The sequence below is a fragment of the Lichenostomus cassidix genome, chromosome 12 (assembly GCF_008360975.1).
Source record: "Lichenostomus cassidix isolate B80296 chromosome 12, HeHo_3.0, whole genome shotgun sequence".
In the NCBI taxonomy this organism is placed as follows: Eukaryota; Metazoa; Chordata; class Aves; order Passeriformes; family Meliphagidae; genus Lichenostomus; species Lichenostomus cassidix.
The window spans coordinates 6,981,797-7,007,949 of NC_139493.1; the positions used below are offsets into that span (position 1 = coordinate 6,981,797).

The 26,153-nt window shown below is 44.0% G+C and overlaps 1 protein-coding gene across 17 annotated transcripts in view; it reads left to right on the top strand.

Moving 5' to 3' along the window:
- CADPS (calcium dependent secretion activator) overlaps window positions 1-26,153 on the top strand; it is a 205,285-nt gene that overhangs the window by 159,363 nt on the left and 19,769 nt on the right. For 8 of the 17 annotated variants that reach the window (XM_085072396.1, XM_085072395.1, XM_085072397.1 and 5 more), the window contains 8 exons: window positions 3,482-3,628; window positions 6,702-6,857; window positions 9,581-9,728; window positions 13,981-13,995; window positions 15,219-15,293; window positions 16,360-16,443; window positions 21,405-21,437; window positions 24,017-24,124. In XM_085072396.1, the coding sequence (XP_084928522.1) occupies window positions 3,482-3,628; window positions 6,702-6,857; window positions 9,581-9,728; window positions 13,981-13,995; window positions 15,219-15,293; window positions 16,360-16,443; window positions 21,405-21,437; window positions 24,017-24,124 (766 nt within the window). The remainder of the gene's footprint in view (window positions 1-3,481; window positions 3,629-6,701; window positions 6,858-9,580; window positions 9,729-13,980; window positions 13,996-15,218; window positions 15,294-16,359; window positions 16,444-21,404; window positions 21,438-24,016; window positions 24,125-26,153) is intronic. The other 9 variants (XM_085072398.1, XM_085072400.1, XM_085072403.1 and 6 more) reach the window with 3 other exon arrangements.

Genomic DNA, 26,153 nt, shown 5'->3' on the forward strand with positions numbered 1-26,153 from the left:
CAGCCAGCTGACACGTATGTGTGTGTGTCTCTGTGTGTGTGTCTGTGTTGAAAGATCTTTCTGAGCAAATGCTAAAGCTGGTGCAATGACAACCAGTTTCAATGGCTTGACTAGGACGTTACTCATTGACCCAGGGCTGTCTCTATCTCTCTGTAATCCTGGCTTTAGCATCTATTAATTGCTCACTAACCCTTTGCAAACTATTTATGAATGTATCATTAATATAAATGTCAGAAGTTGAACAATATGATTGTACTAATCATTTTATAAGGTTGTACAGCTACAAAATGATAGTGAAAAATGTTTCCCCTTAAAAGAAGCACCGTTGTAGTGAAAGTGAGTATTTTTGTTACTATTCTGGGTGTCAGTCACAGGAAGAGCACAGATTTGACTGCCTACTTCACTATCAAGCTCTTTGCTTCACATCAAGGCTTTTGTGAAAAGATTTGCTCTTGAGCATTTGCTCAGCCTCGACAGTGAGGTTGCAAGTGTTTATAGTGATGGAAGAGACAGGCATTTGCGTCTTCCATCACTAAATCATTTCAGGCATCCCACAGGAACTGATTTAAGTATGACCAAGGGTCTCGTTCAGCTCTATTCTGAACCCAGGAGACAGCTCAGTAAAAATGCTGTGATTTTTCTGCCCTCCTTTCATTGCTAGGGCAGCTCTACAGGAGCAGCCGCGGTGCAACTGGACGTGTTCTGTGTGATCGGTGCTGCGGCACAGTGTGAGCGTTGGCAGGTTGTGCAGGGGTACTTTGCCAGTCTGTTTGCACTGAGAATTTCCCAGCAGACAGTCCAGGTGAAAGCCATTTCCACAGCTCACAGACGCAAAAATCAGGGCTGAAGCACAGGACGCCAGGAAAACAAGCAGTGCAGCTCCAGAGTGTGCGTCTCTTATCAAAAGTATCAGGATCCAGTCCTGAAGCTGAGTCGTCTTAACTCAGACAGCCCTCATCTTGTTGATGCAAATGCCCACATTCCCTGCCTGATGGCTGAGGTTATATTTAGCCATCTATATTAAATAGGCATGGCTGGCTTCTAGAAACAGTTTCTTGTCTTGGACCTGTAGTTTTATGGTCTGAGCAATTGCAGGCTTTATGGAACATTTGTTGGTAATATTAATCATTTTTTACAGGTCTCACTGCAACTGTTAGTCAGATAATTAGATCAGTTGAACCTGAAAAACTGTGCATGTCAATTCAGGAGAATATTTTTTTTACATTAGTTACTGTATGTTAACATAATATACTCCATTATTTTGCTGTTTTGTTTTGTTTTAAGAGTACTAACTTATTCTTGCAACATATTCTTGCATCAGCAAAATAATGTGTTGTATAAAAGAAATATGTTTCCGTGTGAATATAGTATACTGTTTACTCTAGAAGTCATATTTTATTAATACAGTGTTTTTATTAATATAACACTGTCACTTCTTGAATTTTAATATTAAAACCAAAGGTCCTCTGATTTATGTATTTACCATCTGGCTAAGTTATTTAAGTTGCTTTTCCTTATACATTTATATGTTGTCCACCTCTTGCTATTTCTTTATTTATTCCATATCAGTATCTAACCACATGCACTGCCATTTCTGAAGATTTAACACTCTCTCAATCACTATGGAGTCTATGTCTCATTCAACAGTCATATCATCTTAACAGCAGATACAGTATGAATGGAAACAATGGACAGCTTTGTGAATTCTCCTGTTTACTTGAAAAAGAGAACACACAGATAGCAGGAAGTTAAATCTACTAAGAATCATAGAAATAAATAGAAATAAGAGCATATTTGTGGTTTTTTTCACTAGAGAAAACTTTGATTTGTGATTTTCCTCCCCAACACGGGGTTTTATTCACAAAGAATGAAGTCTGTTCCCTAAGATTCACCACCAATGACAAGCTGAGCTCTTGCAGAGATGTGGTTCACATCGTCTGTTGCGTTAGGAAACATTTATTCAGTACAGGCATCTCAAATCCATTACTTTAGCGATTGATACATAAAACTTGCAGGAAGAAATGAAATGCAAAATACATCTCAAGGAAGTTACCAAGATTTTAATATGCCTTGAAAGACATAGTGTATAATTTGGTAGTTTCACAAGAATCCAGATAGTGGTGTCTGTACAGTAACTAATTTAATCCAAGGAGATGGGAGAGACCTCAAAAGGTGGCATATCCTGGTGCAGTCACTGAGAGCAGGGACGTTTGGATGCTGAAGCAGTGCCCATGTGCATCAATAAAAAAGCTTTCAGTAGATTCAGGAGTGCAGGATGAAGCCAAAATCCTGAACTCCTGGTTCCATTTTCACTGAGCCCAAGTAACAATCTGGTGAAAACGAAGTCAAAGCATCTGGTTTTGTTCCTCTCATGGGACTGTGAAACCACAGGTGGGTTGTGTACCTGTGGCTCAGTGTTCCTGGCAGAGGGCAGAAATGAGGCATTCCTCTGAAACTGGCCTCTCGTCTGTGAGCCAGGAAATATGGGAGCTGGGGAATTGAGTTCTGTCTTTTGCTGATTCCCAGATCTCCTGATGTTTTTATTTTGCATGTAGAGTATAACTGCGATGAGATAACGCATTAAAACAGAATTAGACCAATTGCAACATCTAGACCTAACACACTGAAACATGTCAGGGTGAATTCCAAACTTTGGGTGTGCAGTGCTGTTACAGGCACCTTATTTCAGGAGGGAATGTTGCATTAAATCAATACAGCTGCCCACTTTTTAAAGATCTCTATTTGCGTAACAGTTGCACATCTGAAAATATGGGTTGAAGCCATGATGCCCAAGTACACCTGCTTCATATTAACCTTTGAGTATCTTAATCACCTCATGGCCCACTTCCAACCAAGAAAGAGTCACATACCAGTCCTGGATTTATTTACCAAGTGCAGTTCATTCGCAGTGCACAAGTAGGGCTGGACAACCCTTTTCTCTGCTCCCGGGAATGCAAGGGAGGATCAGGGCACAGTCCTCACTGAACATTGTAGTTCACTGTTTCATCACTCCAGATTAGTCCATCTTTATTTGTAGGGTCTAAAACAAATCCCAGTTCCTTAGCAGATCTCTTAGTTTAGCTCTTTCATTCAGCCTGTGTGTGTGAGAACTGAGACTCTTCCTTAAAAGAGAATTTTTTTGGAGGAAAAGCTGCTCTCTGCACTTTGAAATGGTATGAGGACTTGAAGGTGCAGTTATTTTCATGGATGTTTGAGTTCTCTGTTAATTTGCTACTTTGTGATTATTTTCATTCTAGGTTGCCTTTTATTTTTTTTAAGGAATTTGAATTTTATAGCAGACTGCAAACACAGTACATTTAAGCTTCCATACTCATGCTTCTTTCTGAAATGTTTTGCTTTAGTTTTTTAACTGTCCTCATGCTGTGAACTTTGCAGATTTGTTTCTGAGTGTCATGTGCTTCTGCTACATCGGCATTGTCACTGTTATGGTATTTTTTCTTTCTGTCTGTTTCTTCCACAGGAGTTTAACAAGTAATCTGCCCAATGTGAATCTACCAAATGTGAATCTCCCTAAAGTACCAAATCTACCAGTTAACATCCCACTAGGCATCCCACAAATGCCTAGCTTTTCTGCACCGTCATGGATGGCTGCTATTTATGATTCTGAGTGTGTATTCAGTTCAAATTAGATCTCATTTAAATTTAAAGTAATCTTGGCATGGATATGTATTGTTTGTTTCTGTGCATTACATAAAACTTTAAAGAGTGATACAGTTAATTAGATGTTTTCTGAATGAGACACTAGTGGATTTCTGGCATGTGTCTTTTGAGGGTTTTTTTTGTATAAACCTTGAAAATTTGTCTCAACTCCCACTAAGAGTTTGAGCAAGTATCTTGCTTTACAAAATAGCTGTCAACAATGGGGCATGGTCTGAATAACATACAAACCACAGAATTTACAATGTGACATTATGTGTCTCAGCAAAGAGTTTTGTCCAAAAGAGAAGATGAACCAATTTCAATGCCAGTCAACCAATTTCTGTGGACCAGATGTAGATCTAAAAGTGAATTTTATTTAATGGAAGCTCTGCATTTCCCAGGTAATTTTTGTCTTGATCTTGATGAAGCAGTCTATGAAAGAGGAGCACCCTGTAACAGTTTTCATTCATGTTGGGGGATTCCCCAGAGAGGATTAAAGCTCTGTAGCAGCATTACTGCCTAAATAATGACATGACCAACTGAAAAAAGATATTTTCAATGTGAGTTTTAGATTATGGCTTGCAAAATCGGGCACAGCATCAAAGCAATCTCTCTGTAGGAACCTTGTGCTCTGTGTTCCCAGCTCCCTGCAGGCTGCATGTGCGGAGCTCAGGGGGAAGAGACCACAGATCCTCAGCACAGATTAGGCAAGTTCTTTCATAGCAGAATTCCCAGTGAGCAGTGTGGAGGGTGGTACACAGTGGGCTCAACCCAAATTTCATGAGCTCATCTCCCAAGATGTCCTAGCACGGGAACTGTTATTTGTCCATTCCCCTTCTAAAATCCTAGAGTTATTAAGGGTTGCTCTAGGGTGGTCTCAATCAGCACTATGGTGCTTTTCCTCTACCCTCTCACTTAGGAGATAAAACTGAAGAACTCCCCCAAGAATCCCCTGTTCACTGTTAGTGAAACACCCTCAATTACATCTACACCTGGAGTCCACCAGAATGCCTCTGCCATTAGTCTGGCACAGGCGGGATTGCAGAGCACTGGTAACAAACCAAAGTAAATAAAACACTGATGCGACATCTTTTAAAATAGATTTTAAAACCTTTTAAAATACTAGCATGGTTGTTTATGTTTCAAAGCCATACAACTCATATTCATGCTAAGATAGTTATATTAAAGGCTAGCTTAGGCAGTTGTCTGTAAAGAGTACTTGAAAGTTTTAATCTTTCTCTGTGCATGCTTTGTGGTATTGCCCTTGAAAAGATAAGAATCATGTAATGACAGAAAATTGGATAATTCCTCTGAAAATGCTTGAGCATCAATGGTATATTGCAAGCTGCCTGCGTGATTAGAGTAATTGTGGTGCTCACAAGCAAAATACGAACAGTGCGTTTTGGAAATGAATATACTATATTGTTTACTTGGATGGAGCCCTAATCAAAAGTGAGAAAAAGACTGAGAATAATTCTTTTAAAATTTTGCAACCAAATGGATGTCATAATATTGCTGTAGTAAATACCAATTATTGTATTTGTACGCATGCAATCACTTAAAATGTAAATTCATGCAGTTCCAAAACTGGGTTTAGACTGTTAAAGCTTGCTTACACCCAAGCACAGGTTTGAACTAAAAACTGGCCGTAGATGAACACGTGAGACTGTTGTCCAAACTAGTCCCCTGGCTAAACCAAATGCCTGATTCTTTATCTTTTCATCTCCCTGGTTTCCTTTTACTCACCCTTCCCCTCCATCAAGGACATGTTACCTGTTCCTTAGTGTCAGATACGTTTCTCCTACAACCAAGACGATTCATTCTTTATCTCGTTGACTCTGCTAGCCCAGGATCCCGCAGGACCCCTCTGGCATGTTGGGACTACAGTTCTCACCTGGGAGTAGCCCTGTTTGCATTAGCTCCGAGCTCCTCTAGCATTAACTCAATGCAGCTGGCATCTGTCACAATAGAAACACCCTCCCTCATCTGTTTCTATAGATGATGTCAGCACAAGTGGTAATGCATGGTGTGTTAAATATCTTATAAATTACTGTGTTAGCATTAGTGGTATGCGAGGAGGGGGTTGAAACTCTTGAAGCTCCCTTGGTAATTGTTCTGGAAAAAAAAAAAAGTGAGGGAGAAGAAGAGAGGGAGATAAAAGGGTTATGGATGCATAAATTTTTCTGCACAAACAAAGTGCAATCCAGTCCTGTATTTTTATTCTGTAAGTGGAGGTTTGAGATATAATTATACTGTGAAAAGAGCCGATGTAGCTACACACTGCAGGACCAAAGACTTCCATCTGGGCAGGGGTGTGGGTACAAGAATATATGCTTGGGAAAGAAATTCAGAGTTTTGTGGCAGACCAAAGTTGTTGCAAAATAAATTTTAAAACCTGGAAATTTGTTGTCCTGTAATTGCCTTTGCAAAGAAAAAGGTGCAGCGGTAAATCCTGCCAAAACTCCTGGATATGAGATGTACCCTTAGCTCAATTGACTTACCCCAATTTTTTTTCAGCTGTTCAAGAGATAAAGCGTGTCCTCGCTCACCACTTGTTAGCACTGTCCCTTACCTGGAAACGGGGCCGCACTGGGGGGACAAGGCAAACTCAAGATATAATTTGGAGGGGGGAGAATTGCATGAAACCCTAAATCTTAATAACTGCATACAGCCTAGTATGGCAGTTATTATTGATCGAGGATTTTCTCCCACAATTTCTGGCCTTAATTCTTAATAATCACATACGTTAATGTGGTTATTAACTAAGGCTGATTTTTACCATACACACGTTCTTCCCGTTAATATGTGTAACTCATGATGTTGTCTTACTCATCTGGTCTGGAAAGTTTTGTGGGTGATGACAGCAAGGTAGATTAGGCAACTGTATGGTAAAACTCAAAATCCTGATGGTGGAGATGGCCAGCGTTGTCCTGTGTATGAAACTGCTGTCTGCCTTACCCTTGTTGCAGGAGTGGTCTCCACATCAGGTTGCAAAGACCCTGATGCCACTTCTGACTTTTGTTCTCGTTTTGCCCTGCCAGCAATGGATCAGGCACCTCAGAAGATATGTTCTGGAAACTTGATGCCCTACAGACCTTCATTCGGGATTTGCACTGGCCTGAGGAGGAGTTTGGGAAACACTTAGAGCAGCGCTTGAAGCTTATGGCGAGTGACATGATCGAGTCCTGTGTGAAAAGGTTGGTGTCCACCAGTGAGACAGGTGTGTTTCTCACAGGAGCTCATAGGATGCAAAGCCTATTCCACCCTAAAAACTGGAATTCACCCATTCCTTTGGGTTTTGTAGGAAAAGAATTGTTTTCAGTGCTGCACGTGAGGTCAGTTCTTGGTAAATGCAAGTTGGTGTGATGATGCTGACTGCTGAAGGCATAGCCATAAGAAAGATCCCAGCACCCACCTAAAAATCACAGACACATGAAAAAAAAACCCAAAAAATGATTTAAAAAATGATTTAAAAAATGATTTAAAAAATGAGATAGTCTGTTGCTTGGCACACAGGTTTCACGTCTGCCGTTGATTGGGAAAAGCTGTTGTATCATCAGCCACATTATAGGATAGTTACCTGCAGATCTTCCAAAACAGAGATGTCTTTAAGCAACTTTTAGACATACTGGCAACTGTCATTTTGAAAGCAAAACATTGAAGCTGAGTTTCCAACTTTTCCACAGCAATTTAAGTCCATTTGCATCAGAGGTAATGAGGCAAAAAGAAAAAATAAACTTTGTATTTCACTGTGCAAAAATTCATAGACAAAGAGATGAACCGGAGGAAAAATGGGTGCCAAATACAGCTGATACACGTTAATATTAACTGCAGTGTGTGATGTGGCTGTTCTGTACCACAGTTTCCTGGCCACTCTGCAAGTGTGAGTGTGGCATTTATTTTCAGTGGGATCCTCACAGCGTGGATTGCAGTGTCAGCACAGGGGAAGGCACGTTCAGTCCCTGGGATGCAGGCAGGAAGGCACACAGCTCACGGCGTGTTCTCCCACTAGTCTGGAATGAACCCCAGTGCATTTTAAGTGCAATGAAATGCATTGCACTTGATGTCTTTGACATCGAGCTAGTCCCCCTTTATTGCAGCAGTTTTATCCCAGTTTTCAGGCTGTCCTTTAGGAGAAAACTCAGTGCTGGAGCTCTGCTCTCTGCTCTGCCCCAGCACCACCAGCAAAACTTACTTTCTCTGGGTTTATTCTTTGGGGTTTTTTTTTCCCTTGGAACTAAGGTTCCTTTGCTGTCCTTGCAGCACCGTTATAGCTGCAATGATCTGTAGAAATCAGACCAAGTTAGCTCAGCCGAGTTAACTAGGAAAAATAAGCAAATTTCCAGGTACTTATGATGAAGGACTTGTGTGCCTGGAAGCCGGGTGGTTATTTTCCCTTATTTGCCTCAACCTTTCTACAAATGTGTTGTCCCTCGGTAAAAACCTGGCCCAGCTCATACTGGTACAACTATATATAATGGTTGTGAGCATAAGTAAGTAGGAACATGCTCCTTTCCATGAGGAGATGGAAAATCCCAGTCTCCTTGGGTCCTTTCAGTAATTATCAAGATTCTAGTCCCCGAGTCCAGGCTAAATCTGGCACTGGTAATTAAATCAGTTCAAATGCCACTGCTGATGTAAACCAATATGCTGCCTTCCCTATTTATATCACCTGCAAACAGGGCCTGGCTAAGGTTTCTTTAGCAATTTCAGTTTGACACAACATTTTTCCTCGCGTCTGTCTCTGAACTGTTGAATCCATGGAGGAGCCACCCCGCCTTCTGCACTGGGTTGTATTTCAGGGCTGTCAGGAAAGCAGCCCTTGCAAGGAAGGCCTGTTAACTAATAAATCCAGGCAGAAGGACCTATATACCAACTCAGATCTGATCCCAAGAACGGGAGCTTCACGTTTGTAAATGAGTTTTCATTTGCATAACCCTTGGGGGATCGTTCAAGTTCAGAGTTAGTCCTGAGCTGCAGCTGATATTATTTGTTATTTCTAAATTGAAGCTTCTATGTTAATTTGTTGGCAGATTCTGTCTGATGTGATAATTGTTCTGTGTTAGGTTAGATTAGTGAAGTACCTCTGGAATATGCAAAGGGGCTCCAAAGAAAGGCAAGGCAATGCCCACCACACTGGAAAGCATTCCCGTGTTAGACTCACAAATGCCTTGGTATTTAAAATATGACACAGGGTCAGATTTTGTAGGTTTTGGCCTGACAAAGCTTTTGGTGTGTCATGGTTTGTGACTGCCAGGAATGTCAAATTTTATCTCAGAGAAACCTCAGGAGAGCAGGGAGGTGTGAGATGCATGTTCATACATGCATAACTGTGCCCCTGCACACTTTGCAGACGTATTCTGGTGAATTTGTGTGGTGCAGGGAAACCACTTCTGTGAACTTATAAGACAATTAAGAACTTCCAGCAAGCAAGTACTATCATACTACAAAAAATGCAATGATCTGGCAGTGTCCTTTCAGTCAAGCAATGAAGGAGTTTCTGTTATTTGTAGATGATATCAGGGAGCAATAGGAATTTCCTTTAGTGCAGCAGGTTGTGATTATCAATCAGCTAATGCAACCAAATTAAAGGTGTACATTGACACTACTGTTTGAAACATCATCACACTGTTTATCAAGCATGAGAGAATCACAGGTTCCCTAAAACTGTTGAACACTTCATAAATACTGTGTTTTCTGGAAAGGGGGTTTCTTTTTAAACTGGAAAATAATTTTTAGAAAAAACACATTTGTAACAATTGCCCTATGGCACTCCCAATAGCATTCAACTTTCTGGCTTCTCAAACTCTTCTCAGTATTGTTTCACATTATTATTATTATTATTATTATTATTATTATTATTATTGGCTTCAGTGTGTTCAAAAGCAACTGAAACATCTTTTTCTACTTTCCTTCACAGAACAAGGATTGCATTTGAAGTAAAACTGCAGAAAACCAGCCGATCAACAGATTTCCGAGTCCCTCAATCAATATGCACCATGTTTAATGTCATGGTGGATGCCAAAGCTCAGTCTACAAAGCTTTGCAGTATGGAAATGGGCCAAGAGGTAAAAATGCAGGTTCTTCCTTCCACAGCTTTTAAAGGCAATGTCATGAAATTTCCTGTCTCCTGTTGTGCTCGTTTCAGAGACGTTGTATCGTTTGTGGATTTAGCCTTCCATAGAGAGTGTGCAGATGAATGTACAGGGGGTTGCTCTCAAATCTAATGAATAGAAACATTCGGAATCCCTGTCACTTAGGAGTGGCTTTTTGCAAGGACTGTGGTATGCATACGGTATCTCTCAAGCTTGGTTGTTGCATGATGACCATATAAATTGAGTCATTAACTGCACCTTGGAGCCAGGTGTCGGCAACACACTTTCTGTGTATGGCTATTTTCTGTAGACAAACAGAAGGAAAACAGAACTGCCAAGTTGTTGCTGTGATGCATGTAAGGAAAAAAAAAACAAAACCACAAAAATAAATAACTTCCAAAAGTAGATTGAAATTCCGGCTGCTTTGCCTTCCTAGAGTACTGGCTATAATCAGCACACTTGATCATTCTGGATTTCCAGGTTCATAATGACTCAAGTTTCCAAACAACAAACTTGTTTTAATTAATTGCTGATTTTTATTTTCTTCTGAAGCCGTAGTTGCAGGTTGAAGTTTCTGTGAATTGATCTATGAATTAGAAAGACATGGCAAATTGGAATGAATTAAATGCATCAGAATGCTCATTTTGCTCCAGTGACTTCAAGCCAAATTGAATATTCATATACCAGTCTAGAATAAATTCACAAATACTGTTTGGCTCACCTATTCTGCTGCTTGTCAGCATTTCCTAAATAAGCCTTTTCACTACAGCTTTCCATGGTCAGATTTTGCAGTGAATCATTGCTAGTTGTCCCTGTGTTTTTTTCAGTTGTTCACCTCAATTTGTTCCTCTGAAAGAACTTGCTCCAAAGGCCGCTGGATGCAGCAGGGCTCTCTGCCCTGATGTCAGTGGTGTTTGGATCAGATCCAGCTGTTCTTTTTATTTTTCTTATACATATTTCAGTTATGACATTTTATTTGTGACACTCACCTTGTAAGACATTTCATACTACCCACCATCAGGTCTTCCCTTGTCCTCCAGGTCAGCTGGAGCAGATCTTGAGTGGGCTTTTGTTGTCCAAGCCTGGACATGAACTTCTCTACCACTTTCTGTTCCATATTCATATCCATTTGTCTCCCCAAATCCCTCAGCCTGCAGCTGCTGCAGCATCCACCCTGGCAGTGCCCCATCAGCTGGGAAGGTCCATGTTTGCGATGCTCCCCACTGCAAACCAGGATCAAACTCTTATACTGGCACAGTCCCTGGGGGCAGGGAGATTTTGGAGATCATGCAGACTCTGATATCATGACAGAGGAGGCTCATTGCATTCATGAAACTGTCAGGTTAAGTATTCAGATGGCACAAGACTGATAATCAGCCGTGCCCAAGTATCGCGTGACCAGGCACTCACTGCATCTTCCCATGCTGACTTGTGATGCTCTCTGCTAGCCACAGTTCCCTCCAAATTCACTGCAGGTTCAGCTTGACTCAGACTGCAGGTGACAGGGGAGCAGGCTGTTGCTCCTGGGCTGCAGCTGGGATCAGCTGCAAATCTGCCTGTGCCACTTCCAGGAGGTGTTTGATGCGGCAGCTCAGAGACAGCTGAACTCCTGTGGCAAGCAGCAGTTGCTGGGATGTGAGGTTTTTAACAGATAGCTAGACTAATAGACCTGTAAAGCAGACAAATTATTGGTGCATAAGTTACCATTTAGGGCTGCAGTATTTTATATACCCTCCCTTTTTCTTTTCTTTCTTTTACTGAGTGTTAAAACCTCCCCCTCCATCCACTCGTGCCATTCTGTTTCGGCTATCTCCATCTCCTCTTCTTGAAGCTGTCTAAACCTGTGTGCCAAAATGGTCAGGCTGAGGAGGGTAAAAGTTCTCAGATAGATCTGTCATTACCACCTGGGAGGGGAGGACAAAATGCCACCGTGCCTCTTTCAGTCCCATTAGAAATGATGAAGGAGTCAGATTGGCAGCAGAGGCATGGCAACCCGGGTTTCCAGCCTTTGTCTTCCTCAGTAATATGGGGAGCTGAGTCTGTGCCTCACTGAGCTCCTCTGTCCCCCCATCTCTGGTGTGTAGCAGCTGCACAGGTCAGCAGGGGGAGGAGTGAACAGGCAGAGAGGGACAGAAACTCGCTGATGGGACCATCCATCAGTGCCACAGCCAGCATGTGGCTCCTCCAGCCTCTGTCCCTGTTCAATAGCAGCAAAAAGGGCTCACACTGCCCACCACGGCATTCAGGCAGGGCCTTTGGCCCAGACCTAACCAGAGAAGACATTTTTGTTAGAAACAACCCACTGATTTTTCTGACAGTTCAATCTGTACGTGGGCAGAGACTCTCTCGACACCTTCCTTGACCTTGCTCCATGGGTTCCCTCCCACCCCAAAGGCCTTCCCTTTCACACTACCTTCAGCCACACTCACTTTAGCAGATACTTGAATGCATTTTGCGAGCATTACCCTGTGAAACAAACACCCATCATTTCATTCCATTTCCTTGTCTCTAAAGGCAGCTGTTAAAACATTTGGTAAACATACTTTACCATCTTAAATATTTATTTTTCCTCTGAATTTTTAATACATCTAAGGGGATAAATGTATGTATTAAATGTTTCTCAGTTGGTCTAGTATGTTTCTATTTAATATCTAAGGTCAGATGGTCCTTAGAGAAATACAACGTACACACAATCTGTTACATGACAAGGCAAGATACTCATCACATAAAGTCAAGTTGAATCATTGTAGTGCACTGATTATGGATTGTAATAATTGAGCTAATAGAAAGCTGTGATGAACTCGATCGAGAGCGGGGGCTGCGCTGGGTAAAGCAAACCAGCTCTGCGATCTTTAACCTTGAGTGTTTTCGTGAGGAATGTGGAAGGAGCTGTTGGAATTGCTGGTTTTGCGAGCCAGGCGTCTGTAGCAGCACCGGGCGCTCGCTTTCCAAACCGCCGCCGCCTCTGACCCCATCCTGGCCCAGGCTCCCCTTACCAAGGTGGAGCTGGGGCTGTGGTGGCACTGGGTGCACATGGCTGTGGCTGCCTGGGGCAGGACCCTCGGCACACAGGCCCTGTCCTGCATGGTCACTGCCGGGACACCGGGGCTCACTCCGCCCTGGGGATTGCGGCTGCGACGGGAATGAGCGCTCAGGGTGCTGCTACACCGCCTTGGTGCATGCACAGGCTCCTCTCCTGCTCTCAGAGCTGTGGTTTTATTCCATTGGGGCTCTTGTTTGCTTTTGAAACAAGCTTGTAATTGAACATGCATCAGTCAGTGCATTTCACGGTGGATTGCTTTGCATATAGCTAGTCATGTTTGAGTTCAAACTCATGACTTACTTGATGAAAGCAGTTAGCTAAATGCTTGTTTGCAAAGTTTTACACACACAGAAAATGCAGTTGCAGAAGGAAAACGTCATGGGAGAGACACCCCAATATATGCACAACTCCTTCTCCATTTTCCTTAGGAAGTCCTGGCTGTGTCTGCCAAGCACATCAGCAGCTTCTACCTGTACCAAGCTGTTACAGGTCCCTGTCACCCCACAGCTGCATTCCAGCTGTGCTGGGAAAGGCCAGGTCAATCCTGGGAGCTGATAAGGCCTAGCTGTGCATTAAAGATTAATCATAACTGTGATTCTCTAAGGGACTTGTGTATGTCTTGACCTGCAAAGCAGGACATGGGAATGGGAGCTGCCAATGCAAGTGTCACCCGCTTGTTCGTGTATGTTTTCCCCCGCGTGGGCCCAGCAGATCGCAGCCTGTGGCGTGGCGGTGCCGCTTTGTCCTCGTGCCCAGGTGAGGCTCTGAGTGCCCCCAGCCAGGCCTTGGGCTGGGACGTGCTGTGCCATTGCCCCTGCCCTGGCCCTGCTGCCCTGGTGAGGGCTGAACCCACGGCTGAACCCTGCCTTTCAACAGCCGGTTCCCTTCCTCTTCGGAGCCGAATCAAACCGTAAGAGAGTGCCAGGTGTCAGCTACAATCCGGTCCCTTCCCACTGTTTTACTGCCTGCAAATCCTACAGGTAGCGATCTCTGGTATTTCAGCGAAAGGAGGTTTTGACCCCATTTCATTTTCCATCGCTTATTGTTTCTGTGCATGATGCTGCTGTTCTCATACGTCTCTTTTTTTAAAAGATTTTGGTTTATTTATTGTTTATCTTCATTTGTTCTTTTTCCTGTCTTTTGCACTTTCCTCTTTATTTCTGTCCCCAATCATCTGAAAAGTTTGCAAAAGAGTGGGTAAGTGTGTCCTACTTTTATTTTCTTTTTCCTGAATTCCTATATTAATATTACTGCCGTAGAAAAAAATCCCCAAACTGTAGAGCAGTTCAGAATAGTGATCAGACACTGAGACCAGCAGCTAGCATTTGTAAAGCCCTCACAGTCTTCCTTCCCAAAGTCTGATTAGTATTTAAAGCAGATTTGTCTCTTTCAATGTGATTTGATGTTAACATTTTAAAACAATATTAATGCCAAGTGGTAATGAATATAGTGACTAGCACCAGTGCTTGAAATGTTTGACTGAAAAATCAAATGTTTTGTGTTGGAAAGCAGTCATAATCAGTATTTTCTCAGTCCATTGAAAATAAGAATATACTGTATGTTTTCACTAATTAAATCTTGTATTGGAAACAGGTCTTTTCTAAATTAGTAGAAGACTGTATTTTAGTACCTATTCTAGCCATATTGCAGCTGATTGCATCAGAGCTCCCAAGCTAAGCAAGGTTTGGCATGTGCAGAAATTGGGTTGAACACTCAGAAATGCTGGTGCTGCAGGCACAGGTCTTGGTCAGCCAGTGCTGAGCTGCTGCCACAGGATCTGCCATTACCCAGGGCTCGGGGCTGCACTGCCTGCTGGCTTTTGCATGGGACAAAGAGGTTCCTCGTGGTTTGTTGGGTGGTTTTTAGATCTATCTACCAGCACAAAACAGCAAAGCCTTTAAATGAGTGCTTAACTTGAGCCGTGTGCCTGCTGAGCCCAGGGTAACACGGGAGAAGGTGGGAAGGCTGCAGCACCATTCCCGGTGGCTGAGGCTCTGGAGCAGCACATCCTCCTCATTCCCACGCCCAGGGCTGGATGGTTTGTGGAGAGGAGAATGCCCACAGAAGTGGAGCTAAGGGAATTCAGGGTCTCTGGGAGCACTAGGTGCTGGTTCTCACAGGGATGGCAGAGCCTCCCCTCCGACATCCACGCGTGGCTCCCGGAGCTGCGGGCACACAGAAGAGGGCAGGGTTTGCCCATGCTTCAGAACTGATGTAGGATTCTCCTGAATTCAAGGTTTCTCCTACAAGTGTAAGTAGTCACTGGCCACTGCAGTGGGGCCCAGGGTAATAAGCTGCATAATTCATTGTTTTAATACTACGTATTGTGGCTTACCAAGGGAAGAGGCTGACAAGTGTAGAGCTGTTGGCTGTGATCAATGCTAATATTTTCCTCCCCCTCTCCTTTTATTTTTCTTTAGCACCAGTACCATTCAAAAATAGATGAACTAATTGAGGAAACCGTCAAAGAAATGATAACACTCCTAGTGGCAAAGGTAACCCTCGGCTTCAGGTGAAGTGATTCTCTGTTAACATTGCATCTTTAATATGTGCGTTTCCATTAAAATGTGACACATTAGGATGTTGAATTGGCTTCTTGTTTCTCACAGGCAAGATCATACATCTCCCAGTCCTTTCATGGTGACTCTGTTGATTAGGAACTGCGTGAGATGTAATACTCTGCTAGCAGGATTGCCATACTGGGCCAGAAGTGGTTTTAAGGAATGGGTGTTACATTAATGGGGTAACACCCCGTGGTCAGCATCACCCCACAGCACTGGGGGAGCTGCAGTTGGGGTGTCACTGCTAAATGCTGCTGCAGAGCCATTGGGGTGGCACGCAGACGTGGTCACCACTCCTACACACGAGGTTGTATGGACGAAATAGCTCATCTTGTGCAAGATCACCATATGCTCTCCTAAGAAATTAATTTAGAGGTGACAGTAGTGGGAAACACATTCCAAAATGTCAGGTTTAATTGTTTGGAAATTGTTTTGCATCAGAGTCAGCTCGTGTAGCTCAGCTGCCAGCATTCCCCTTGGGTGGTTGTGTAGGTCTGGTGTGCTGTGCTAACACGGAGGGGAATTGGTATGTAAGGAGAAAGATGGTGGGGTGTGTTTTCCTCTAGTTTCAAACTTTCTGAGAACAAGTCATCCCTATTATACAGTGGAGACCTTTAAACATAATCCGCCAACATATGCCAGTTCAATTCTTCTGCAAGAATACCCAGCTAGCTGCGTGCTTGCCACTGCATACTGGGAGCAGGAACCACAGCCTTCCCCACCCAGAGAGGCTCTGCTGGATTCCCCCACGCTGCACCCACCTCCTGTCCCCTGCACCACCCAGGGCACTGAGGGGTGATTCCCACTCAGCAAGAGATGCATCACAGCACCCAAAAGGAAGTGCTCCTTTCTCCCCACTCCCCACCCACTGTGCTCAGGGACAGGTGGTCCATTCCTTTGACAATGCTGAGGGCTCCACTGGTTTTTTTTTAGTGTCACAGAAATTTTTACATCCTTGTCCAATTATTAAAAATAATTGCATTATTTTTTGTCTTTGTAGTTTGTCACCATTTTGGAAGGAGTCTTGGCCAAACTGTCTAGATACGATGAAGGAACTTTGTTTTCTTCTTTCCTGTCATTTACTGTAAGTACAGACTACAATTTCCTTTCTTTTTCTTTTCTTTTTTTTCCTGAGTTGTAACCTCCTGGTCTCCCAGGACTAGATCAGCTACATAACAATCCTTCCTTTCTATGATGTTTGATCATTGTACCCCCCATGTGAATAGACAAACAACCTGTATGCAGATATACAGTACATAAACAGAGTAAAGCCATCTCCAGCCATCGTTCAGCTTAGTGGAGTTTATTCTGTAGAGGGTACAAATGAAGGTGAAAAAAGCCATTGCACTGTACATGCAATTTGCTTCATTGTCACTTCACATGACAGGTGTGTTCCTGTTAGTATTCTGGTCTTAACAGTGAATATCTTAAGTAGTAAACAGCAAAATAAGGGAGATCTAGGGAGTGCCTATGTGTTTCTAAAAGAGAACAAGGTAGAGGGGATGCCATGAGGTCACAAAGCACAAGGTGCCTCTAATGCCATATTTCTCCGTAACACTGCAGAACCAATTCACAGCTCACCCCATATTTCCTAGCAAGGTATGGGACCAGACCAATATCTGTACAAAACTGGCCTCACTATCCAGCAATGGTTTAACAATCTGAGCTGTATTCCAGAAAAGTGTTGTGACAGCTTCTTAGGACGAACACATGGCAGCTGATTTCCAAAGGTCTTCTGAAAATGCACGTGCCAGAAAGTTTACAAGAGTGTCTCTGTGCAAGCAGGGCTTCACTTCTCCTGGCTCACAGACAGCTGTGCACCTGAATGCCTGTGGCTGGGCTGGTTGGAAAGTTGTGTTCATGTCCCACTCCCCCAGCCCTGTTGCCTTTATGTGCAGCCTCTCCTGCACTCACTTGTTCACAGAGACTGGGCGAGAGGCAGAAGGCAGTGCTCTGCAAACTGAGAAATCTTTCCAAAGTCTCATTTTGGAGTTGTCTTAGTTACTTGCAAATGTCTGCTGTTTGGGCCCTTTTGCAGGGTTTGAGGCAGTTTGTAGGATCCGTTTGGAAATGGAGATGGATGTGGGAAGGCTTACCAGCAGAGGCAAGAAACTGCTCTTGGCAGCTTTGTGCCCACAGTCTGGCAGCTTATCTGAACCGCCGTGGGGTTCAAACTAAGCATTCTGCCTTTTCAGGTGTGCTGGAGGCACTTTGTTCTTGGGAGAAGAGAGGAAGGGAGGGTGTCCCATTCACTGCCCACAGTGCAGCTCTTCTCCCAGGATAAATCCTGGTGATTACAGCCCCAGGGCTGTGCTCACCCCTGCTCGAGGGGATGCAGGGCATGGCTTGGGCTGGATACCTGGATACCTTCCCTCATTCCAGTGCTGTGGAGGGTTAGGCAATGCTTGTGTGCCAGCAGCAGAGGATGTGGAGGCGGCAGCTTTCCAGGCATCGGAAGTACCAGCATCAGCCCGTTAGACAGTGTAGTGTGCAGCCCTTCCTTCCCCGTGAATCCAAGCTGTTCCTCGGTTGATGCTGCGCCGCTCCCACCACATCCTACTGTTTACACTGCCGAGTGCTGCTCCCTTTGATTGCTGAGCAAAACCCTGGCTGCACCTGGGCTCTGGGCACCCGACAGGACCAGCACAAGGGTGAAAGGGGCTCAGGCATCCTCTGCTGCTCCTCAGACACTTACTCACTGCCCCAGCAGCCACAAAACAGTCTGTCTCATTGCAACAGCCCCACAGCCTTCAAACATGGTCCCAAAGCCTCAATTTCCTGAGTTTTCAGTCAGGAAGGGATGTGTATCCAAATAGCTGCTGTGCGTGGTGTGTGCATGTCTCCAGGAAAGTGTTGGTCCCTCGCCCACAGCGAGTGGGCTGGGCACACGGCAGAGGAGCAGGATTGCTCCTTCCTGGCAAAGGGACGTCTCTCGCTTTGGCCCTCATGTTTGCTGGGGGCCACCAGGAGAGGAGGCTGAGGAGCAGCCCTGACCCCTTTGGCACTGGGCTTAGCAAGTCTCCTCTCCCTGCAGTAGTAATGTGACTTGCTGTGTTTAGTCTTTGCAGTGATAAATACAGAATCTCTCTCTTGTTACAGCATGCTTGCACCACCTCCCACGTTTTCCCTGTCTGAACAAATACAACAAAGTGTGATGGTCCAAGCCGCTGAGCTCCAGAAAGCATTAGTCTCCCACCCCCTTCCACCGACTTCTTTCATCGCGTGTTTTCCAGGCGCTCTGCAAGTGACATGTACTCGGGGGTCTTGTGACAGACAGTTTTATCACCTAGTAGGATATCCTCATTTCCAATTCTTGCCTCGAAATTCAAGATAAAATTAATGCATCTGTTGTCCTAATAAATTCTCACTAGCCACTTCTCCTTGCAGAGCACTTTGAGAGGAAAACACCCTTCTAAATTTGGCCAGACTTTTTTTTTTTCTGTTTGTTGCTACATTTCAGTGCATCTTGGCGGCAGCAGCCCAGGCCCTGGCTGGGCGTCTGCATGTGCAGATCCACTGACTCTCAGGAATGCCAGTTGCTAAAATTCCCTGTAATCTGGATGGCCTCTGTAGGCAGAGCATTACACCTGTGGTAATTATAACCAAAGATCCCATGGTACCCAAGGGAGACAGAAGTAAAAGATCTTATTTTTGTTCTGCGCAAAATTTGTATGGTAAACTGAGACGTTCCATGGCAAAGTCACATACTTTGTGAAAAACGGCAGCCTAGCAAAAATCACACAACATCCGGCAGTTTGGAAATTTCACTAAATGTAGCCAAATCTGAGTTTAAAGAAAAACAAGTAATTATTCTGATTAAAGGAGAGTGGGCAGGAGAAGCAGCTCAGTTTTTTTGTGGGTGGAGGGAGGAGATCGCAGGAAGCTGAGTTATTCTTGTCGCCTCTTGGTTTTGGAGAAAGTAGTTTGAAAGTGGCGCTAAGCTGGACCCAAGAGTGCTAAATCCACACTGGCAGGTTTGCCTCTGCCTGGCTTCATGCTCTGTGTGATATTTGAAGGTACAGGTGCAGCTCTGAGCAAGGACCCCAGCTCGAGTTCTGCAGGCTGTTGAGCCACATCGTTTTCCAGGCTTTTCTCCTGGTTGGTGGGCTTTGCTGCTCAGAAAAACTGCTGGTTTGGTGCTTGCATGGGCACCCTGCCTGCGTGGGTGTGCCGTGGCTGCCTGCTCTCCTGGAGCTGCAGCCGCTGCATGAGCTCCAGCTGCCTTCTGCACAGAGGCTGGGGCTGCTCTGTTCCCCTTCTGCAGGAGCAAGGGATAGCGCTTCCCTACCTCCCAAGAAAGTTGTGAGGATAAATGCAGAGAAAGGGCAAGGTGTCCAGACAGCTGGCTGGAAACACGAATACCTGGAGACAAGACAAGTGTTTCCTCTGGCACAGGTTTTGCTGCCTCCTTCACAAACTCCTGTGCTGGGACGAGCCCTGTCCCCCTGCAGCCCCTCTGGCAGCCAGACCCGGGGTCACACTGCAGCAGCAGGCGCTCCGTGCCCTCCTCCTGCCCTTCCCTCTGTTCTTGCCCCCCGGCTCGGCAGCCCTGGCGCTGCCAATACTCGCCGCATTCACCTCGGCAATTACCACCAGTCTGGTCTTTTGTATCGCCTCATTGTGCTTAATTATGCACCCCCCACACACACCATATGAGTGCTTCCACCCACTCTCACATTCTGTCTCACACATACATTCATTCTCTCATTCGGGACACATAATTTATTCATCCCAAGATGCAACTGTGTGCGTGTTATATTTAGGCTGTTTTAATGGTAGCTTTAGAAATATTTAAAAGCAGGTGAGCTTTTACACCCAAACAAAGATGGCCGGCAACGCTTACCCTAATTAAAAGCAGAAGCGTTGTGGAAAATCCCAGCCATACTCTTTCTAGACACTGTGCCTTATGCTACAGTGGGAAAAAGGTCTCTGTGGCCAGCTGGGCACTGCTCAGTTGGAAGAGTTGGCCCTGACGTCAGGGGCCACCCCGCCTCCTGCGCCAGGCACTGTGCACCCTGCTGCATGGAAAACCACAGACAGAGTCACTTTGGGGTCTTGCAGATCCCACCAGCTTGTGAGGGCACCACAGAGTGCAGTGTCCATCCCTGAAACCCTGCCTCCAATAGCATCTTCTAAAAATGGAGGAAAATAAGGGAAAAATTATGTAGCTGTTTGGTCTGGGAAGCTTCAGAGCACTTTTGTGTGGCATGGCATGAGCACACTGGCTCAACATGGTGTGCAAGCTCCTGCCAGCAGCAGAGCCAGCAGAAAGGGGGAAAATAATAATTTTTGTTTAGAATTGACTGATGTAGTGGAGGAACTGCAAAACCTCTCAGAAAACCCTGAGCCTAACAGAGCATCACAGAATGGTTTGGGTTGGAAGGGACCTTAAAAATCATCTCATTCCAACCCTCCTGCCACAGGCAAAGACACCTTCCATTATCCAGGTTACTCCAAGCCCCACCCAACCTGGTCTTGCTAATGTCCCAGGCTGCAGCCTGCACAACTGGGGGAAGCACACCATGGGCAGGACGATGGGAAGGGAGCAAAATTATTGTCCTTCGGGTGCTTTCTTGTGTCTGGCTTGGTGCAGGCCCAGCCTCACCATGCCATCATGCCCCCACTCCCAGGGGAGCTGCCATCGCTCCTGGGATGTAGCTCCCAACAGGAGAGACATGCAGTGCCTTGGGAGACACGTGGCATCAGGTGGAGAGCGAGGCCTCCGAAGAAAATAACGATGTCTTCTTACGAACCCCATCTTCCCCCGCTCGCTGAAGTAGAAGAGGGAGAAGCACAACTCCCACACTATCATCTGTTGCTATTAGAGCTTCAGCAGCAGTAAAGTTACCTCTCAAAAAAAAAAAAAAACAACAACAAAAATACCACCCTTTTAGACAGGAAAGTGAGTTTCATCACCCTTTTCAACCTACTCAGCATTATGTTGTCCCAAGTCTTGGCTGGAGTTGGTCTTACAGAGTTTAAAGACAAAAACAAAGACCTGAAAAGGTACTGGTGGTGTTAACTCTTTTCTTGTTCCTTTTACAGGTGAAGGCTGCTTCCAAATACGTGGATGTACCCGTAAGCACAATTTAAACAACTTCTGTCATAGTAATTTGCATCGTGCTTTGGTTTATGGCATGTATAGCAACCCACATTATGCATTAACAGCCAGGATTGAACCATGGGCCTTCATACTTCTAACATTCAAACTGGAAAGAATATCTCCATTATGTTAATAATGAGCAGTTACCCTCTTATGGAGACCTATGAGGCTGTTTAGGCAACAATTTGCAGATGGTGTCAAAAAGGTACCATATTTATGCAATTGGCTTGAATCACATTTGGAAAAAAAAAATGGGAGCAGTGCATTCTGTTAATTCTTCATTTGGACTTGTACAAATACAGTATAATTTCCAAACAAAAAGGTCCAGACATGTTAGAACTGAGCCAACACACATCTAACACATTAGCTAATCTATTTTATTTTTGTTCTTCTAATTGTTGGTTTATTTTACTCTTTTGGAAAATGACTTTTTTATTACTTTTGGGGAAATGGTGATGAGCTAGCAACATGTGTTTGGGAAATTGTTAATGAAAATAATTTTTTCCATTTTTCTGTAATTGGTGTAGGAAAACTGTACATCGTCTCCTCTAATTAGACCTTGATTCATAAGGAAAAGAGCCCTTAATGTTCTTAGACAGAGTACTTAACTTGCCAGAAGTTTACATTTAAATTAAGTTGAAGTGCAATATATGAATATTGGCTGGAATAAGGGGTTACTGTAACATTTACAGGCAGAAAGATCCCGAGAAATTGCAAATGAAAAAAGAGTAGATCTTAATATACCACACCAGCTCCTGCACCCAGTTAGAATGGGCAGTGAAAATCAAGAGTAACTCAGTTGAGTTTGATGATGTGTATGTATAATGTGTGTATATTTAATGCAGCTGGATTGTTCTGCATGCTCTCATGTGACAATGTGATAAATTTATCAGACATCTTGGACTGCATCATCTGCATTTGGTGTTTCCATCCCTTTAGCTCAGCCTAAGCGTTGCCTACAAAATTACTGTATCTTGAGCCCAGCATGGAAAAGACAAACTCTTGAACAGTAAGAGGTGTTGCTTGGTTTAAAATACCCCAGTGCAGATCTTGGCATCCTGTTCTCTTGGAGTAGTAGAAAAAAGATATTGAGAGCACTGGGAAGAAAAACTCAGAATTTATTTCTTGCCCTGAAAATGTGGAGATCCTTCAGTTGAAATTCCTAGTTGTTTCAGTGCATCTTAAATATTTAGTCATCAGAAATTTGGGCACAAAACAGTTATTTTAAGTAACTTCTAGGGCAAAGCATGGCCTTCTCTGAGGCCTCTGTGCTCCTGGAAAGTAAAGCATCTCCAGGGAAGTGGTCTCAGTAAAATGCTGTGTAGCTCTTTCAAGCTTTTCCAAAAGCATTGCACCTGGGACACCCTTGGGAGGTCTGCAGCAGGGTCTGCTCCCCTTCTGGAAGCCAGACAGATGCTGCAGAGCAGAAATCATTCACCTCTGTCTGTTTTCAGTTGTTTCCCCACCTTCCCCTGGAAACAAAGCTGTGTTACAATGACAGCCTCGACATTTTTAATGAACTCAACCTCCAGCCCCACTCAGCTCCCAGAGCTGTGCAGAAGCCACCCCATGGTCCCTGAGCCTCTGCCTTTCCAGGGGAAGGAGAAAGGAAAACCTGTTTGACTAGAGGACAGAGGGGAAATCCTGGTGTTGAGCAGAAACCATCACTTAAATCTAATTCTGCAAATGTTAGTTAAATCTAATTCCATAATTCCGTTGCAATTGTCTGGGTACAAACCAATCCATCTAATCCTGCCTTGGAATGGGCACGATCAGCAGACTGAAAATTGCTTGAAAGTGTAACACTTGACTACTGCCACATTTGTGCTGTCCTCATTGTTTTTCAAATTAATACCTTGTCATTGTTGCAGTAGGTGTTGAGAAATGTCACTGCCTTCCCAAGGGCCAAGCACTGGCCCTTTGCTTGATAATTGTTTGCTTTGTATTAAAAAACTCCGTTCCTACTGCTTTCCAAACTGTCCTCATTTTCACCCTGGAAATTACACGGATGTGTTAACTAACTTCAATTTACAGCGGCTGACAATCGTATCTTGCAGAGAAATGATACTCTGTGATCTGAGGTAAATCACAGTAATGGAAACTAATGACACTAGTTATTAACAAACTTACAATGTGCCACACAAATTTAAGGATTTGTGGCAGCTCTTGTAATGACTCGTGTTACTGTATTTTAATGGGTTTTGTTTGAGGTAAGTTTGAAACCAATATATCAAGCAATGTGAACTCAAACAAGATTTTTTTTAAAAGTATTTTCCCATCCAGCTGCTTCAGTTCCCAATTGCTTTAAAGCAATGCCTTTATCCCCAAAATCTTGTGCACTTGTAGGCTACTCTTTAAAAATCAGTTAAATTCTGCAGAGAGCTGTAGAAATGTGACATCAGGTAAGTGTCCAGCAGGTAAGGAAAGGGCAAACTGCAGGAGGACAGCAGGAGATGGAAGAGAAGGAAAAGCAGTGATGAGGCTGCACAGAGGAGCTGCTCCCTGCGTTGCTATTCATGTTTTTCTCTCTCTCTCTCTTCTCTCCTCCATGCAGAAGCCAGGAATGGATGTTGCTGATGCCTATGTGACATTTGTCCGCCACTCTCAGGATGTCCTGCGTGATAAGGTCAATGAGGAGATGTATATAGAAAGGTTATTTGATGTAAGTAAATGCCTTCTCCTCCTTGGACACCAAGCAGGAGAGACCCAAAATGTGACAAAATAAGACAGGAGGATAAGTCACATTTTGAGAAAAATTATTGGTTATAGCTTTAAAAAATAAATAAATCTTTCCTTTCTTTCTGACTAAGGCTCGTATCTGCTCTCTGCCTGCTTTAAATCTGTACTCTAGTCTACTGTGTCTTAGTCTGTCTGTCTGGATCTTAAAGAAATAGTAACTTCTAAGAGAGCTCTTTAATATGTTTAAGCTTGTGTAAATTTCTCTGTAGCAGAACATCTCAGTCATTGTTCTCACTGTTAAAGTCTGAGCCAGGTTTTTGGCAGATGCGTTTGCTAAGAGCCATTTCTTCTGCACATTTTGCATTGTTTCATTGACAAGCACTCAAAATCTGACAGGAAATTAAACATTCTAAACTTTAATTTTAAAAGCTAATCAAAACAGAGCTGATTATGAATGGGCTTTGGTATAAAGGAGGACCATGTTGTGGTGCCTGACACAAGAGGTAAATTTGAGACGTGGTCTCCTTGATGAAGATGGCCTGGTAGGAGCTAACCCAGATGTTCACAGCTAATTTTCAGTTGCACAAGATCAATTTGTTGGACTGTAAGAGAACAGTGACCTGTGATGCCTGATTTTTTTGGGTTTGGATGCATGTCAAAAATATCTCTGTTTCTGTTGCTCTTGTTTTGTTACAGCCTTTCTGTCCTCGTAGCTGTTCTATAGTGAAGGTTTTCTGTTGATGACCAGCCTGTAGCATTAGTGTTTCACTCTCTCTAGGGTATTTGTCCGTATCTCAGTTTCTGTTTGAAGCAGCTTCTGTCCCTACTTTCCTTCCTTCCTTCCTTCCTTCCTTCCTTCCTTCCTTCCTTCCTTCCTTCCTTCCTTCCTTCCTTCCTTCCTTCCATCCACCCATCCATCTCTCAGCAGTGCCATTTCTCAATCTCCTGGTTCTGGAACTCTAACAGCCTTCCTTGCTTTCTTTACTCAACCTTTTGCTTCCTCAGTGTGCAGGGAAAGCAGCTTTTTCCCCAGCCAACCTCCTCCTTCACTCAATACCTCTCTTTCTGTCCCTCAGAAACCTCTTCCTCCTCTACAATTCCCACTCTTTCTTTCCCCCATAACTTACCAGATTAAAATGGAACTTATCTCTCATGTCAAATGTTTTATCACATTATATCAAGTGGCATGAATTAAGAGTCAAATAATCTTACTGTGTACATCTACTAGCATGACCCATATCCACTGAGAATGCCTCATTCATGCACAGAGCACAGCAGTGCCTCCTCCGGGCTCAGCTCGTGCTCTCTCCAGGGAGAGTTTGCAGCGCAAGCACCAGACACAAATCACCCATCAAGCAGGCATGGGGAGAAAAAACAAAACATAAAACAAAAGACTGTCGCTTCCATCTGCAGCGGGCCTGCGAGTGCATTGCTCGTTTGTGTTGAAATTTATTCCATGAGCAGTTAAATTTCCAGAGCTCATCTGGACTGTTCTTTTTAATGCCCACACTGCCTTTTCCCTCATCCTTTCCCTATGATTCACAGTTGGTGTGTTTCTACCCTTTTGGGCCATTATTTCCAATTTTCAAAAGGCTGTAATTAGCACAAATATTGATTTCGGTTTGATCCACTCATACTTGGTTTTACCAAGCCGTATTTTAAACAAATTAACAGTTGACATGAACAAAAAAAAAAGAACAGCTACCTTGGTGGAAAGCAAAAAGTGCAAAACCCTTCTTTCCCTCCCTGGCTTCCTCAAGTCTCCCTGGTCCATATGGAATTAAATAATCAAGGGCAAGCTTTTTACATTGCCCTGCCTGTTCTGACCTACACGGGCTGCAGGTGGGAATTGCAGCATGTGGGAGCTGTTCCCATTCCTGTTCCCATTCATGTTCCCATTCCTGTTCCCGTTCCTGTTCCCATTCCAGTGGGATGGCATTGGGATCTGATGCCCCTGGCATGTTTGCATGTGTCTCATGTGTGTGAGTGCCTGCCCATGAACGGGGCAGATG